Source organism: Eriocheir sinensis, unplaced genomic scaffold (genome assembly GCF_024679095.1).
Source record: "Eriocheir sinensis breed Jianghai 21 unplaced genomic scaffold, ASM2467909v1 Scaffold357, whole genome shotgun sequence".
Lineage (NCBI taxonomy): Eukaryota > Metazoa > Arthropoda > Malacostraca > Decapoda > Varunidae > Eriocheir > Eriocheir sinensis.
In genome coordinates this window covers 322,327-339,744 of record NW_026111673.1, presented here as the reverse complement: position 1 = coordinate 339,744, position 17,418 = coordinate 322,327, and the positions used below count along the sequence as shown (strand labels likewise).

The following is a 17,418-nucleotide window of genomic DNA, read 5'->3' as shown; positions in this document are numbered from 1 at the left end:
AGTGCGGGAGAGGGTTAAGAGTTGTAAAAAGTAAACTGACTCATGCAAAAAATATTATCATGAGTAAATACAATCATCATATATATAAAGAAAAAAGTGCCCACCACCTCAGTCAATTTGGTGGAGGAGACTTAAAAATCCCTCCCTGACACTTACCCTGGCGGTGGTAAGGGTATACAATATACATCTACATATTAGCGACATTTCACAGGAGGTTTAATACATTATGTTAGTATTTTAGCCTTAATTAATACATACTAACTAGCAGCTTACAGAATATTGAAAACTTAAAAAAAAAAAAGCTAAAAGTTTTAAACCATACATTGCATTCTGGCAGAGACACAGGTCAGTCAGGTGTCATGTTAGGTCTTGCTCGAGTTCATTATGTTTGGTTGCAATTAAATAACACTAAACTTCCTAGCGATTTGATCATACCTCGGACAATGCATTGCATCAGAAGCACACGTTAGGTTTTATAAGGTAATGATTCTTGCTGTAAACAGAACCAGCTCATGGGTAATATATATGACAACAACATTGCCCACATAGCTGTGTGCTGGATAATCATAAACAGCATGTATTACTTACCAACTGACGCCGGGGCAGGTCATGACGTGCGGGGCGGGGCAGGGCGGGGCGTCAGGGAGTGGACCTCCAGTACTGAAAAGTCACCCATTCAGCGCACGGTTTCTGTAGAATAGCACCATCCCCATAATAAAGGGCATCATAATATTATAGGTACTGACGAGAGCAGTAGTACCAATGAATCAAGGTACAGACGGAATACGAGAGATTTTTAAAGCAAATTCTCAGACGGGGTTAGATTAGGTTAGTTTCTTTTTTTATTAATAGTAAAGGAAGCAGTTCAAGGGTAACTATGCACGAACACAACAAAGCCCACACAGCTGTAGGCTTGTGCAACCATCAACAGTGGTATGCATCTCTTACCAATTTATGCTGGGAGGTCATGACGCAGGGCAGGGTGGGTCGTCTCAGACATCGAAGAGTCAGTCATTTAGGAGTTTCTGGAAAATATAACCTTATAAATAATAACCGGCATCATATTTTTTTTATCAGAAATGAACAGTCAGTGTCACAAAAATGGTAGGCAAAGCTAATATACATAACTACTACTCCCAAGGTTAGGTTAGAATTGTTTTGAATCTTACAGTAAAGGAATACAAGTCAAGGGTATATATAAGAACACACCCCACATAGCTATGGACTGGAATATCCATTAAGAGCATGCATTTCTTACCAATTTATGCCAGGGGGGCGGGCAGGTCATGATGGTGGGTTGGGGCGGGGCGGGGCATCTCAGGCATGTAGTAGTTTCTGTAAAATATACCAAATCCAAGGAATTACCAGACTTAAACCACTATTACACCAGCCCACCACTCACGACACACCACAAAAAATGTCCACATATGCAAACTAACCCCTCCTCCCAACCCAGCAGGGGGCTTCGTGGTGCAGTGGTTAGCACACTCGGCTCACAAACAAGAGAACCCGGGTTCGATTCCCACGACAGCCTTCCACGCCCGTGCACACGTGGATATATGAAACGAGTGCAGGAAAGATGTATTATAGCCGTGAAAAAGAAAAATATGTCACGGGTTAGGTTTCTGCCCTAAGCCCGCCACGAAAAATATAGATCCCTATTTTCTCACAAACGAAGCCACTTAAGATAACGCCCGTAAGCCCATGTCAAGCCTCCACGCCCGTGCACACGTGGATATATGAAAAAGTGCAGGAAAAATGTATTGTAGCCGTGAAAACGAAAAATATGTCACGGGTTAGGGTTCTGCCCCAAGCCCGCCACGAAAAATATATATTCTTATTTTCTCACAAACAAAGCTACTTACGATCACGCCCATAAGCCCACGACAGCCTTCCACGCCCGTGCACACGTGGATACATGAGACGAGTGCAGAAAAGATGTATTTTAGCCGTGAAAACGAAAAATATGTTACGGGGTGCAACTCAAACTGCCCGCCGAGAATATATTACCTTGTTTTCTGTAATATTACATTATCTACGCTAACGCCAGTGTAGGCAAGCCTTTCCCCATCGACAGCGAATGCGTGGGGCATTGTGGCGTCTCTTGCAAACGATAATTAGTGACAAAACGTAAGAAAAAACTGTCTGGACGGGGCTGGGCTCAGGTCAGCCCCGTCATATTAAGAAGCGGGTGTTAAGAATAGCTCCTAAGAGGGTAATTAACGCTTGACCTGGCACCTCACACACCTGCCGGCACACCTGTAAATTGTGTTGTAATAGTCCACGCCCCCCAGTGGTCAGTATTTGGGCACATTTCCTGATAATGCACGAGGCATCTCTCCGCCGTTCGTCCATAATTAAGCAAACATTCGTGTCTTTCCCAAATCAACGGTAAAAATGGATATATGTCCCTCATATCTAAACGTACAGCAATTCTGATGACAACCACTGGATTCGTCGTCATCTTTTACACATAATATTTGACGATTTCAAGCAAAATAATAAGTTTTAATTATTTTGTTACCCCGATAGTAAGGAAATAAACAATGAACCTGGGAGCAAAACTGTGACGTCAAGATCAGGATCTAGATATATAAAACTGCAAATAACGCTCTTAATATTCATTATAGAGTACAACCAAGACCAGTTTTGATATCCTCGTCACATTCTGCATCAGGTGATACTTGTTCGTGCAGAATTAAGTAAACATTCGTGTTATCCCAAATCAACGGTAAAAATGCATATATGTCCCTTATTTCTAAACGTACAGCAATTCTGATGACAACATTGGATTTGCCGTCATCTTCTACACATAATATTTGACGATTTCAAGCGGAATAATAAGTTTTAATAATTTTGTTACCCCGATAGAAAAAAATAAACAATGAAACCGGGAGCAAAAACTGTGACCTCAAGATCAGGCTCTAGATATAGAAAACTGTGATATTTCTGGCTTAGTTTTTACTCTGAACTTTGCAAAGGGTACCAAATCGATGCAGAAAACGACGACGAATCGAATGGTACACTCAGAATTGCTCTAAGATAAAAATAACCGATATATTTGCATATAACTATCAGGAATCTTCGGGGATTTTTTTAATTTACAGAAATAAACCGCTTTTATGATTTTTTTTTAGGTATCAATTTCCCAGAGGCACTTCATCTTATGTAGTAGAGGATGAGGAAGCCGTTCATGGCCTGAAATCAACGCTCCGGGCAAAATTAACGGTGTTATGGTGTATGGTCCCTAATGCGAAAAACAAGTAAAGTTGATTTTTTCGCTTTACTTTCATTCCATTAGCTCCCCCCCCAATCACCATTAACCCCCGCCCCTTTTAATTACCACCACGCAATTAACTGATCCCATTTACTCCCTGTTCGACACCGAACATGACCTAATTCCTTATTCCACCTACTCCCATTAGCTCCCCCCATTACCATTAACCCGCGCCCCCTCTAATTATCACCACGCAATTTACTGACCCAATTAACCCTCTACTCGACACCCCATATGACCTATTTCCGATTTCTAGTATCCAGATCTTCTTCCTCCTCTTGAGCTTATACGAGCCATCACGTATCCACTGCATCGCGGAGCAAAATGTTCTTCCTCTTCTTCTTGTGACCCAACAACCAATCTTATGAATTGCTGTTTTCTTACTCTAAAGCCTCGATTTCTCTAGGTAAAGGTCTTTCTCCTCTTCTTTTGGCCTCTCAACAACACCCGAACTTATGGCGTGAAGTGAAAATGAGTGTTGAAATCATGTTAGGGTTTTGTTAAGGTACCAATGGCAAACTCAATACATAAGTACTGTTGATGAGAGGCCACAAGAAGAAGAGGAAAAAGACCTTTCCGAAGAGAAATTGAGTTAGGGTAGGGTAAGGGAACAGCAATTCATAAGTTTGGGTGTTGTATATTTGCATATAACTATCAGGAATGTTCGGATTTTTGATTTACAGAAAAAAACGATTTTATTCCTTTTTCATTCCTAGAGGCATTTCATCTAATGTAGAAAAGGATGAGGAAGCCGTTCATGGCCTGAAATCAACATCCCAGGCAAAGTTAACGGTGTTTGGGTATGGTCCCTTTGAAAAAACAAGAAAATTTGAACTTTATCGCTTAGTTTTAGTATGAACTTTGAAATGGGCACCCCCCATGCAGAAACGTCCGCCGATTCAAATTCTTCTTGAGGCCTTATAACGGAGCTATGCACAGTAACCACTGCATCAGGAGCAAGGTCTTTACTCTTCTTCTTTGACCCATCACAACACCAACACTTATGAATTGTGTTTTCTTTCTAACCTAACTCGTGAAATCGAGTTAGGCTAGGCTTTAGGAACAGCAGTTCATAAGGTTGTGTCGACATGAAGGGAAAAAAGTGATATTTCTCGCTTAGTTTTTACTCTGAACTTTGCAAAGGGTACCTAATCGATGCAGAAAGCTCCGACGAATCGAATGGTACACAGAATTGCTCTAAGACAAAAAATAGCGGATATATGTGCAAATAACTCTCAGAATCTTCGGTGATTTTTTTGATTTACATAAAAAAACCGCTTTAATTCCTTTTTTTTATTTCCCAGAGGCATTTCATCTTATGTAGAAAAGGATGAGGAAGCCGTTCATGGCCTGAAAGCAACGCTCCGGGCAAAATTAACGGTGTCTGGGATATGGTCCCCTCTGCGAAAAACAAAGAGGAGGGGGGAGGAAGAGGAGACGGATGAGGAAGAGGATTTACATAGATTTACATAGAAAATCAGACCACACAGACCCCATGGTCCAGACTTGGTGGTCTGTCCTTAAACCTAAGTGATTTTACATTAATCAGAAGACTCCAAAACGTTGCATTTCTACTCTAGTTGATATTAAGTTGAAGGAAGTGACGGTCGAGCTTATTTTTGAAGGAGTCAATCGTGTTACACTGGACCACTGATGATGGGAGCTTATTCCATTCTCGCACTACAACGTTGGTGAAGAAAAATTTGGTGCAGTCTGAATTTACTTGTCTACATCTGAGTTTTACGCCATTGTTCCTCGTGCGCAAAGTGTCATCGATCATAAACAATGTTGATCTGTCTACATTCGTGAAACCATTAAGTATTTTAAAACATTCGATCAGTTTTCCTCGGAGGCGACGTTTCTCAAGAGAGAACATGTTAAGGGTAGAAAGCCTTTCTTCGTAGGATTTGTTGCGCAAGGAAGGATCATTTCGTTGCCCGACGCTGAACACCTTCTAATTTAGCAATATCCTTTGCATGGTGAGGAGACCAAAACTGTACCGCATATTCCAAGTGGGGTCTGACTAAACTGTTGTAGAGCGGAGTATTACATCTTTATTCTTAAATAAAAGTTTCTTTAATGAAGCCCAACATTCTGTTCGCTTTATTTGCTGCATCGATGCATTGCTGTGAATTTGAGGTTTGACGCGATTTTGACCCCAAGTCCTTGACGCATTGAACGCTTTTGAGTTTAACGCCGCGCATTTCGTAATCAAACTTTTTATTCCTCGTTCCAACTTGAAGGACCTGGCACTTGTCTACGTTAAAGGGCATCTCCCATCTATCCGACCAAGCTGAAATTTTGTGCAAATCCTCTTGGAGGCTTTGCCTGTCTTCGTCAGTGAGAACCGAGTTACCAATCTTTGTGTCGTCTGCAAATTTACTAATGCGGTTATTGAGTCCAACATCCACGTCGTTGATGTAAATAATGAAGAGCACTGGGCCAAGAACCGAGCCCTGAGGGACGCCACTAGTGACAGGCGCCCACTCTGAGTTAAATCCGTCAATCACTACTCTTTGTTGTCTGTTGCTCAACCAATTCGCGATCCATTGGTTTACCTGACCGTCAATACCTATTTGTTTTAATTTGTAAAGTAATTTATGATGCGGGACTTTATCAAACGCTTTCGAAATCAAGATAGACTACGTCCAGTGATTTGGTTACGTCATAAACAGTGAAGAGGTCGTTATAAAAGGTTAATAGATTTGATAGGCAGGATCTTTTGTTTCGGAAGCCATGTTGTGAGTCCCCAATTAATGAGTGGCTTTCAAGGTAACTCACAATTTTGTCTCTAATTATGCCCTCAAGTAGCTTACCTACAACCGAAGTTAGACTAATGGGCCTGTAATTACCTGGTACTTTTTTGTCTCCTTTCTTAAAAATCGGTGTCACGTTAGCCTTTTTCCAATCTGAAGGGACAATGCCTTGTCGCAAGGACATATTGAATACGGTTGTGAGGGAGGAGAGTATTTCGCTCTTTGTTTCTTTCAGCAGAGTTGGATATACTTTATCAGGTCCAGGACTTTTATTTGTTTTAAGTGATTTGAGGGCTTTAAGGACTTCATCGGGTTTTATTTCAAAGTTAGACAATGCATGCTCGGGATTTACATTAGTACTGGTGTTGGTGGTGGTGGTGGGAGGACTGTTATTATTAAACACCGAGGAAAAGTAATTATTTAATAGGTTTGCAACGTGTTGGCTGTCAGTCACTAGTGCACCGTCGCTGTTTATTAAAGGTCCAATTCCACTTCTGATCGCCTTTCTGTTGTTTATGTAACTGAAGAAGGATTTCGGATTATTTTTACAGTTGGCTGCAATATTTTCTTCATATCTACGCTTTGCCTGATGCACTAATCTTTTTACTCGTCGCCTTGCATCATTGTAAAGTCTAATGTTTTCGGGCGTGCTTTGGTCTTTCTTTTAACCTGTAAGACAATTTTCTCTCCTTGACTGAGTGTTTAATTTCGCTATTATACCAAGGTGGACTTTTATTAGTGTTAATTCGCTTCTCGCACAAGGGGACAAATGTGTCCTGCTGAGTGAGTAAGTGATTCTTAAAGTTTAGCCAGGCGTCCTCTGCATTGCCGTCATCTGATAATTGCATATCTATTAGTTTTCGTCGGATTTCTACGAAGTTGGCTCTTGAAATTGGGCACCTTAACTTTATTTTCAGTCACCGATGTTTGAGCTCTAATGTCAACGCGCACTAGTTTATGATCGCAGGAACCGAGGTGTTCTCCTACCGTGACATTACTGACTAGGTTATCTTGGGTCGCTATAACAAGGTCAAGTATGTTATTTTGTCGAGTTGGTTCAGAAACCATTTGGCTTAGATAATTTTCCTCTAGAAATTCGATCATTCTATGGGACTCACCTTCTGTACCCGACAGTGTCGCCCAGTCGATATGGGGGAGGTTAAAGTCTCCTAGTATCAGTGAGTCGCTGTTATTAAGTGACTGCCTTAAGACGCTGTACATTTCAAGATCGCCATCAAGTGATTGCCCCGGAGGCCTGTAAGTGACAGATATATTTAAATTGACTTTTGCAATGTTTACTCGCACGCACAAATGTTCAACGTTACTGTTTCTTGGTGTTTTGTCAGTAGGTTGCAAGTAGCTTTTGACCTACGGTTTACACGATCATTGTTGAAGAATCTGTAGCCATCTATGTTATATTCGGAACTTAAATCAATATTAGTGGTGTCGATAAATGTTTCGGTTATAGCAATTACGTCAAAGTTTTCTGTCAGAGCAAGACATCGCAGTTCATCAAATTTGTTTCTTAGGCTACGCGCATTGAAACTAAGGACTCTTAGGTTATCTTGAAGCTTGGTAATAGAGTTACTGGAGGGTTCAATGTTACGAGTCTGTTGCGGTGTGAGGTGTCTATTTACACGGGCGGGATGGAAGGACGTGGCTGAGAGTCGTGTTTTTTTTTTGGGGGGGTACGTAAGGCGGTGTTGTGGAGCCTTCCAAAACTGGCTGCCCCGATGGGGGGCAGGTGTATGCCGTCCCTTTGGAAAAGTCTACTCTGGCCGTAGAAATCGTTCCAGGCGTTAAAGAATTCGACGTCAAGCTCTCCGCAGAGAGTCTGCAGGCGGTTGTTGAGGCTGAAGGCCTTACTGTAGAAGTCGCCCTCATCCCATGTCCGTGGTAGAATTCCTGAAATCAAAATATTAGGGGATTTAGTCTTATACTGCTGGATGAGCCTACGGTACTTGTCCAGCAGTTCCTCAGACCGGGTCGTGGTGACGTCGTTTGTACCTGTGTGGAGAACAAAGAGTGAGTCATTAGAGGCCTCAGCGGAGACCTCGTCCAGGGCAGCTGTGATGTCGTCAACACCAGCTCCAGGATAACAGTAGTTACGCCTACGACGGGGGACTCTGCCACAGAATTCAACCACCTGATGGCGAATCATAGAGTCACCGACCAAGAAGGTGCTCTGTTCCTCGTCCTCCTCCTCCAGTATGGCAAATCTGTTGTAGCAATGAGTAGGATAAATGGCTCTAGGGGCGGGTCTGGCTCCTCCTCTCACGGGGTGAAGCATTCAGCGTCAGCTCTACCTGTTGCCTGTGACGTGCCTTCTTCGGAAGGTGGCTGGGCATCGAGTGCAGGTGAGGAGGGTGATGAGGCGTCAATTGCAGGAGGGGCGACGATGTTGGCCTGGATAAACTCCTGCAAGGTATCAACAGTACTTGTTAGTTCGGTGATCTTCTTCTCGCCAGCCGTTAGCCTTTCGTCCTGTTGAAGGAGTCTCGTTTCCATCTGCTGAGTCAACAGGCAGATCTTGCAGACGGTCGATCGTCCTGAGAAGAAATGACCAGAGAAGTTTCCTGTGCAAGTCGAACATTTCTTTAGCGCCATCTTGGTAAGGAGGAGGTATCTATATATTTGCTTTGATTTTTGTTTTTCTTTGGGGAGAGGGTCGCGTGCGTGTATAAGCGAGAATAAGTGAGAGAGAGAGAGAGAGAGAGAGAGAGAGAGAGAGAGAGAGAGAGAGAGAGAGAGAGATGGGAAGGCGTAGGAGGGAGATAGGGATGGAGGAGGAAGAGGGAGAAGGAAGGGGAGAGAGAGGGAGTGAGGAAGGAGAGACAGAGAGAGGGGCAAGTGGGGGTAGTAATGAGAGAGAGAGGGGGGCAATGGAGAGGAGGGAGAGAAGAGAGAGAGAGAGAGAGAGAGAGAGAGAGAGAGAGAGAGAGAGAGAGAGAGAGAGAGAGAGAGAGAGAGAGAGAGAGAGAGAGAGAGAGAGAGAGAGAGAGAGAGAGAGAGAGAGAGAGAGAGAGAGAGATGGAAGGCGTAGGGAGGGAGATAGATAGGGATGGAGGGAGGAAGAGGGCGAAGGAAAGGGGGGGAGAGAGAGAGGGTGGGAACGAGATCGGGAGTGAGGAAGGAGAGACAGAGAGGGGCAAGTGGGGGGTAGTAATGAGAGAGAGAGAGAGGGGGAGGGGCAATGGAGAGGGGAGGCGAGAGAAGAGGAGGAGCGAAACGCGAGAGGGAGGGAGGGAGGATTACTGGTCTCTGGGGAATAATCTGGTCAAGTCAGGTCAGGTAGGTCTGAACACCTGCGTAGGAAGTGGCATCGGAGTGGAATCTGGAAATATATAAAGAATGTGGCGGAAAGAGTGTAACACTGTGTTTTGTGTATAGGTGTATATATGTTTTACAGGGCGCTACTGCGAGAGGGTAGATACAGGCGGAGAGAGGTAGTAAAAATAAGGGCAACACTTAATCCTGTCCAATGGTCGAAGCACGTGGTCGCACAGCAAACAGCACACCTCTGCGGGCAGCTAACTCGGTTGACAATAAGCAGTACGCAGCACGACGCGAAATAGCACACGGCACACAGCACAGCAAGATCTACAGTACAGTTCAGTACAGCACACGAGGGTGGATTCGCAAGCGAGAGGTCACGGAAGTGGGAGCGCGCGCGGTTTGACCTCTCGGGGTGAGGGCAAGGCGCTGACTGATGAGGGCAAGGCGCTGACTGAGTGAGGGCAAGGCGCTGACTCCAAGGGCAAGGCGCTGACTGAAGTACAGGAGGAAGTAGGAGGAATGTGGTGAGGGAGGAGGAGGAGGAAGAGGAGGAGGAGGAGGAGGAGGAGGAGGAGGAGGAGGAGGAGGAGGAAATGGATGTGGATGAAAAAGAGGAAGAGGAAGAGGAGGAGGAAGAGGAGGATGAGGAGGAGGAAGAGGAGGAAGAAGAGGAGGAGGAAGAAGAGAAGGAGGAGCAGAAGAAGGAGGAGGAGAGGAGGAGGAGGATTAAGAGAAGGAGGAGGAGGAGGAGGAGGAGGAGGAAGAAAGGAAGGAGGAGGAGAAGGAGGAGGAATTGGACGTAGTTGAAGAAGAGGAAGAGGAGGAGGAAGAGGAGGAGGAAGAGGAGGAAGAGGAGGAAGTGGATGAAGAAGAGTAAGAGGAGGAGGAAAAGGAGGAGGAGGAAGAGGAAGAGGAGGAAGAAAAGGAAGAAGTAGTAGGAATGAGGGGAGGAAGGAGGAGGAAGGAGGACGAAGAGGAGGAGGAGAAGGAGGAGGAGGAGGAGGAGGAAGAGAAGGATTAGGAGGAGGAGGAGGAAGAGGAGGAGGAGGAGGAGGAGGAAGAAAAGGACTAAGAGGAGGAGGAAGAGGAAGAGGAGGAGGAGGAGGAGAAGGATGAGGAGGAGGAGGAAGAAAGGTAGGAGGAGGAAGAAAAGAAGGAGGAGGAGGAGGAAGAAGAGAAGAAGGCGGAGGCGGAGGAGGAGGAGGAGGAGGAAGAAGAGGAGGAGGAGGAAGAGGAGATGAAGGAGGAGGAGGAGGAGGAGGAGGAGGAGGAGGAGGAGGAGGAGGAGGAGGAGGAAGAGGAGGAGGAGGAGGAGGAGGAGGAGGACGAGGAGGAGGACGAGGAGGAGGAAGAGGAGGACGAGGAGGAGGAGGAGGAGGAGGAGGAGGAGGAGGAAGAGGAGGAGGAGGAGGAAGAGCTGGAGGAGGAAGAGGAGGAGGAGGACGAGAAGGAGGAGGAGGAGGAAGAGGAGGAGGAGGAAACATGGAAACATGGAAACATGGACTAGCAGGCAGCAGAAAGCCTGTTGGCTCATTACTAGGCTGCCTGCGTTCAGTGATTTAATCAATCCGTTTGCCATAGGAGTGGCTTGCAGGGAAGGATTAAAGCACTTGTGTACCTACTCTTGGGAACGTTCAGTTCACACCCGTTGCAGCAAAGTGGCGATCAATGCGTTTCTTGAAGGAGTTGATGGTCTCTGCGCTAACCACTTCTGAAGGAAGGCTGTTCCAGTGGCGAACAACTCTATTTGAGAAATAACTCCTGCCGATGTCGGTATTGCATCGCTTTGCTTGAATTGTTTTTCCGTTGTTTCTTGTTCTCAGGTTAGTTTGTAGCGTGAAGAGTTTGGAGTGATCAACGTTGCTGAGCTTGTTCAGGTACTTAAAGACTTGTATCATGTCTCCCCGCAGTCGTCTCTTTTCCAACGTGAAGAGGTCGCTCGAGTCGTTCTTCATAGGGTTTCGTCCTCAGTGATGGTATCATCTTCGTGGCGCGGCGCTGTACTCTCTCAAGTAATTCAATGTCTTTCCTGTAATTAGGAGACCAGAATTGCACGGCGTATTCCAGGTGGGGCCTTACCAGCGAATTATACAAGGATAACATAACTCCCGGCGTCTTGTATTCGAAGTTCCTCGATATGAACCCAAGCATTGTATTGGCTTTCTTACAGGCGGACTTGCAGTGTTTTGTTTGTTTCAAGTCACTGCTGATGGTGACCCCGAGGTCTCTTTCCTCTTGCACAACATGTAGTGGTTCGCCACCCATGTGGTATATGTGGTTGCTGTTTCTGGATCCGATACGCATTACTTTACATTTGGCAGTGTTGAAGGACATCTGCCATTTTTCTGACCACCGAGTGATCAGGTCCAGGTCTCTCTGGATAATTTCGCAGTCTGCCGTCGTGAGGGCCTTCCCACCCACCTTTGTGTCGTCGGCAAATTTTGAAAGATTGGATTTTAATCCTAGTTCTAGGTCGTTGATATATATGATGAAAAGTATGGGTCCCAGCACTGACCCCTGTGGCACTCCACTTGTGACCGGGAGCCACTCGGAGGCCTGTCCGTTGAGTACAACTCGTTGTTTTCTTTCAGTGAGCCAGTCTTTGATCCACGCTGTCAGATCGTCGCCTAATCCCGCCGACTTAAGTTTCTTGAGGAGTCTTTCATGGGGCACTTTGTCAAAGGCTTTCTGAAAGTCTAGATATATAACATCACTGGGGATATGATTATCCCAGTTTTCATAGATACCTTGGAAGAAGTCCAATAAATTGGTTAAGCATGAGCGCTTGTTCCTGAAACCATGCTGAGCATCGGAAATGATGTTGTTGTCTTCAAGGAACCTAACGAGTTTGTCTCTGATGATCTTCTCGAGGATTTTACCCGCCACTGAGGTCAAGCTGATTGGTCTGTAGTTTAGGGCCACACTTTTGTCTCCCTTTTTGTAGATCGGTGTTACGTTCGCTTGTTTCCAGTCTTTCGGGACTTTGTTTTGTTGTAGTGACTGATTGTAGATGGCGGTGAGTGGCTTGAGGATTTGCTGCTTGAGTTCCTTGAGCAGCCTGGGTGACAAGTCGTCGGGTCCTGTAGACTTGTTTGTCTCGAGTTTGTCTAGGTACTTTTTCACATCCCGTTCGTCGATTGTACCAATTTCTAGGGGAGTGATTCCCATCGGTGGGGAAGGGCTCTCGGGTACGGACTGGGTATTCTCGACCGTGAACACAGACGCGAAGTTCCTGTTTAGGATTTCGACCATTTGTCTACTGTCCTGTGTTAGTACGTCACTTTCATCTTTAGGGGACCGATATTGCTTTTGTCTTCTTTTGGTTCTTATATACGTGAAGAACTTTTTCGGGTTGGACTTGGCTTCGCGTGCAATTTGCTTTTCATAGTCGCGTTTACTCTGGCGAATGAGTGTTCTGCAAGCTCTGAGGCTTTGATGGTACTGTTCGCGTGCCTCGTCAGTGCTGTTTTCCTTTAGCAAGTTGTATTTTCTCTTCTTCAAATTAATCGCCCGTCGAACTTGGGTAGTCATCCATGGTGTGCTTGTGGCATTATTTGTTCTCCTTGTCTTCATGGGAACAGTCGTTCTCTCTACCTCCAGGAGTTTGTTCTTAAAGCCGTTCCACGCGCCGTCCACCGGAGTGAGGTTCATGGGTTCCCAAATTGTCTGGGTTAGCAGCTCACGAGCAAAGTTAAAACTGGCTTTTTTGTAGTCTGGAATCTTGGACGTGTTTTCGGTGAGTTCATGGTCTGTTCTGATTTTTAGGCGAATTAGGTGATGGTCGCAACCATCCAGTTTTTCGCCGACTTGACATTCACGTGTGAGATCTGAATCACTCACGAGTACTAGGTCTAATAAGTTATTTTCCCTCGTCGGTTGGGTAACAATCTGAGTAAGAAAAGTGTCCTCTAACATTTCGAGCAATCTGTTACCCTCCCGATCTCCAATCATCGTGGTCCAGTCAATGTTGGAACAGTTAAAGTCCCCGATAATGACTGACTGTTTGTTTTGTGTTATGGTGTGAATTTCCTCGTACAGCGCTTCGTCGTCCGCTGCTTGTTGCTTTGGAGGTCTGTAAACGGTTCCAATCGTTATTTTGTTGTGCTTGCTAGTCTCCAGTTCAACATATACAGTGTCATATTTCTCTGAGTCTTCTTTGGTTATTTCCACGGCAGGGTATTTGTTCTTGACGTAACAGATAACACCTCCTCCTTTCTTGTGAAGTCTGTTTTTGTAGAAGCTCTCGTATCCCGGAATTGAGAATTCGGTCATTAGGTGGTCAGAGGTGGCCCACGTTTCGGTGATGGCAATCACGTCCGGACTTTCTACGTCAACATAGGCAAGTAGCTCATCCCGTTTGGGTATTAAGCTCCGCGCGTTGGTGTATAGGACAGAAATGTCCTTCTTGACTTCAACGCTTCGAGGCACAGTAGTCTGGTGTCTGCTTGTGTTTTCTGTTGGGGGCCTTGGTGTGTAATGAGCGGTCCCTACTGGTTGGTTGTTTACGATACTTTGGTGTCCCTCCCGCGCTCGGAGTTTTTTGAGTACAAAAGTACCTCCTCGTTCAGCAACCTACCAAGCCGTGCTGATCCAATCGCATTGAGGTGAAGACCGTCAGGACGGAAAAGGTCGGGGATATCATAAAAATGATTCCAATGACTTGCGAACGAAACTTCCTCGTCCTGGCAGAGGTGCTTCAATCTGTTGTTGATGTTCGACGCCTTTCTGTGGAAGCCTGTGAAGGCGTTGATTCTCGGAAGAATCCCGGAGACAATGATGTGGCTTGACTTTTCCTTGAAGCGGCGGATTACTCGTCGGTAGTCAGCTATAATTTCCTCCGTGGACATTGTTTGAACGTTGTTCGTGCCAGCGTGCAAAACAAAGAGTGTGTCCTGCTCCGTGCGGTCTGAGACGAGGTCTACCGCTTCTTCTATATCTTGTAGTTTTGCACCAGGAATACAGTAGCGTCTTCTGTTCTTGATACTTCGTCCACAGAACTCAGTCAGTTGTTCTCTAACAATGCTGTCACCCACCAGTTTTATGTTAACCTTGGTGTTGATCCTTGATCCGTTGAAGTGTGATCCGTCTTCACAGGAGACGGCTGGGAGGATGGTCTTCCGTCTACGCCTGCAAGCTAGGGGGGAGGAGGAGGAGGAGGAGGAGGAGGAGGAGGAGGAGGAGGAGGAGGAGGTGAAGAGAAGGAAGAAGAAGAAGGAGAAGAAGCAGGAGAAGAAGAAGAAGAAGATGATGATGATGATGATGATGATGATGATGATGATGATGATGATGATGATGAGGAGGAGGAGGAGGAGGAGGTAGAATGAGAGGAAAAAGATGAAGAAGGCGTTGAAGAAGCAGAGGAGGAGGAGGAGGGAGTGGAGGAGGAGGACGAGGAGATGGATGAGCGGGCAGCGGAGGTGGAAGCAGAAGAAGAAGAAGAAGAAGAAGGAGAAGAAGAAACAGAGGAGGAGGAGGAGGAGGAGAGGGAAGAGGAGGAGGAGGAGGAGGGGGAGGGGGAGGGGAACGATAAGGAGGGGGGGGAGGAGGAGGAGAAGGAGGACGTGGGGGACGAGGAGGAGATGGATGGGCACGCAGTGGAAGCGGTAACACAAGAAGGAGAAGAAGAAGAAGAAGAAGAAGAAGAAGAAGAAGAAGACCTCACCTTGCGGGCCATGGCTCTCGTCCGGACCCCTGGGAGGGTGGAGGAGAGGGAGGAGGGAGGTGAAGAAGGGGTGGAGGCAGTCGGAGTAAAAGAAGAAAAAGAGGAAGGCAAAGAAGAAGAAGAGGAAGAGGAAGAAGAAGAAGAAGAAGAGGAAGAAGCAGCGGGGGTGGGAGCGGGTAGAGGGGGACGTTGGTTCAACTCTTTAAGGCACTCGGTTAAACCCCTCTCTAAATCTGAGATCCTCTTTTCCTTTTGACAGTGTCTACATGACTCCGCCCCCTTATCAAAATATTGTGGGGCGAAGCGTCCTTTGCACCCGGGGCATTTGCGTAGTGATGAAGCCATATCTTTTATTGTTATCTTTTGTTATGTTTTGTTACCTTTTAACTTCAGAAAGAATGAGTGAGTGAGTGGCAGTAGGTCAGGTGGGAACGATTAACTCCCTCCTGTCTGACTCGGGCAGGTGTTCTCGTTAGACTTCCCTCTAGGGGATTCACGCGGCCGGGTAGGGGAGGAAAAAAACAAAGGGTCTCCAGGGAATTTCGCCCTCCGCGCGGCTGGGTATACGCCGCGGCGGGAATGTACGGACCGAAACAATGAAAGAAAATCAGCCTGAAAACAAGGACCTCCTAGTACACTTCTTGGAAAATAATATGTAAATTATGTGTAGTAAGGTTAAGAAGGAGCTTAATACAGTTAGGAAGGAGTTGTATGTGCACCACAGTGTTGTGAGGAGGTGTAGGGGAGGTGTAGGGTGTGGGCAGAAGGGATGAGCAAGTGTGCTAGGAAGAATGTGTTTAAGTAAAGTGAATATAACACTTAGCACTTAGCAGAGCAGGTCAGCGAAGCAGCAAAGCAGCAGCAGCAATAGGAGAGCCTCAGGATATGCTGGAGAGCACAAAAGGAAAGCACAGCTGCCGAGACAGCGAGCGTAGTTGACACGTGTGACCCCGAGGCCAGGTCGCGGTCTACTAGGAGGAGGAGGAGGAGGAGGAGGAGGAAGAGAAGGATTAGGAGGAGGAGGAGGAAGAGGAGGAGGAAGAGGAGGAAGAGGAAGAAAGGGAATAAGAGGAGGAGGAAGAGGAAGAGGAGGAGGAGGAGGAGGAGAAGGAAGAGGAGGAGGAGGAAGAAAGGAAGGAGGAGGAAGAAAAGAAGGAGGAGGAGGAGGAGGAAGAAGAGAAGAAGGCGGAGGCGGAGGAGGAGGAGGAGGAGGAGGAGGAGGAAGAAGAGGAGGAGGAGGAAGAAGAGATGAAGGAGAAGGAGGAGGAGGAGGAGGAGGAAGAGAAAAAGGAGGAGGAGGAGGAGGAGGAGGAGGAGGAGGAGGAGGAAGAGGAGGAAGAGGAGGAGGTGGATGAAGAAGAGGAAGAGGAGGAGGAAAAGGAGGAGGAGGAAGAGGAAGAGGAGGAAGAAAAGGAAGAAGTAGTAGGAATGAAGGGAGGAAGGAGGAGGAAGGAGGACGAAGAGGAGGAGGAGGAGGAGGAGGAGGAGGAGGAAGAGAAGGATTAGGAGGAGGAGGAGGAAGAGGAGGAGGAAGAGGAGGAAGAGGAAGAAAGGGAGTAAGAGGAGGAGGAAGAGGAAGAGAAGGAGGAGGAGGAGAAGGAAGAGGAGGAGGAGAAAGAAAGGAAGGAGGAGGACGAACAGAAGGAGGAGGAGGAGGAGGAAGAAGAGAAGAAGGCGGAGGCGGAGGAGGAGGAGGAGGAGGAAGAGGAGGAGGAGGAGGAGGAAGAAGAGATGGAGGAGGAGGAGGAGGAGGAAGAGAAGAAGGAGGAGGAGGAGGAGGAGGAGGAGGAGGAGGAGGAGGAAGAGGAGGAAGAGGAGGAGGAGGAGGAGGAGGAAAAGGAGGAGGAAGAGGAGGAGGAGGAGGAAGAGCTGGAGGAGGAAGAGGAGGAGGAGGAAGAGAAGGAGGAGGAGGAGGAAGAGGAGGAGGAGGAGGAGGAGGAGGAGGAGAAGGAAGAAGAGAAGGAGGAGGAGGAGGAGGAGTAGGAGGAAAAGGAGGAAGAAGAGGAGGAGGAGGAAGAAGAGGAGGAGGAGGAGGAGGAGGAGGAGGAGGAGGAGGAAGAAGAGGAGAAGGAGGAAGAAGAGGAGAAGGAGGAAGAAGAGGAGAAGGAGGAAGAAGAGGAGAAGGAGGAAGAAGAGGAGGAGTAGGAGGAAGAAGAGGAGGAGGAGGAGGAGGAGGAGTAGAGGAGGAGGAGGAGGAGGAGGAGGAGGAGGAGGAGGAAGACGAGGAGGAGGAAGAGGAGGAGGAGAAGGAGGAGGAGGAGAGGAGGAGAAGGAGGGGGAAGAAGAGGAGGAGGAGTAAGAAGAGGAGGAAGAGGAGGAGGAGGAGGATTAGGAAGAGGAGGAGGAGGAGGAGGAAGAGGAACACAAAGAAACACAAAGAAGAACAAACAACAGTAGACCTGCTGGTCCTTACGAGGTTGTTTGTGACAAGCTACACTAACTATGTA

The 17,418-nt window shown here is 46.8% G+C and overlaps 1 protein-coding gene across 5 annotated transcripts in view; it reads right to left on the bottom strand.

Annotated features, from left to right (window-relative positions):
• Positions 1-585: 585 nt before the first annotated feature.
• LOC126991889 (uncharacterized) overlaps positions 586-17,418 on the bottom strand; it is a 145,832-nt gene continuing 128,999 nt past the window's right edge. For all 5 annotated transcript variants that reach the window (XM_050850536.1, XM_050850537.1, XM_050850539.1 and 2 more), the window contains 3 exons: positions 1,259-1,335; positions 949-1,025; positions 586-690 (listed from right to left, as the gene is read on the bottom strand). Coding sequence is in view for 2 of the 5 variants with exons in the window: in XM_050850539.1 (XP_050706496.1) it covers positions 1,263-1,335 (73 nt within the window). In the remaining 3 variants the exon portion in view is untranslated. The remainder of the gene's footprint in view (positions 691-948; positions 1,026-1,258; positions 1,336-17,418) is intronic.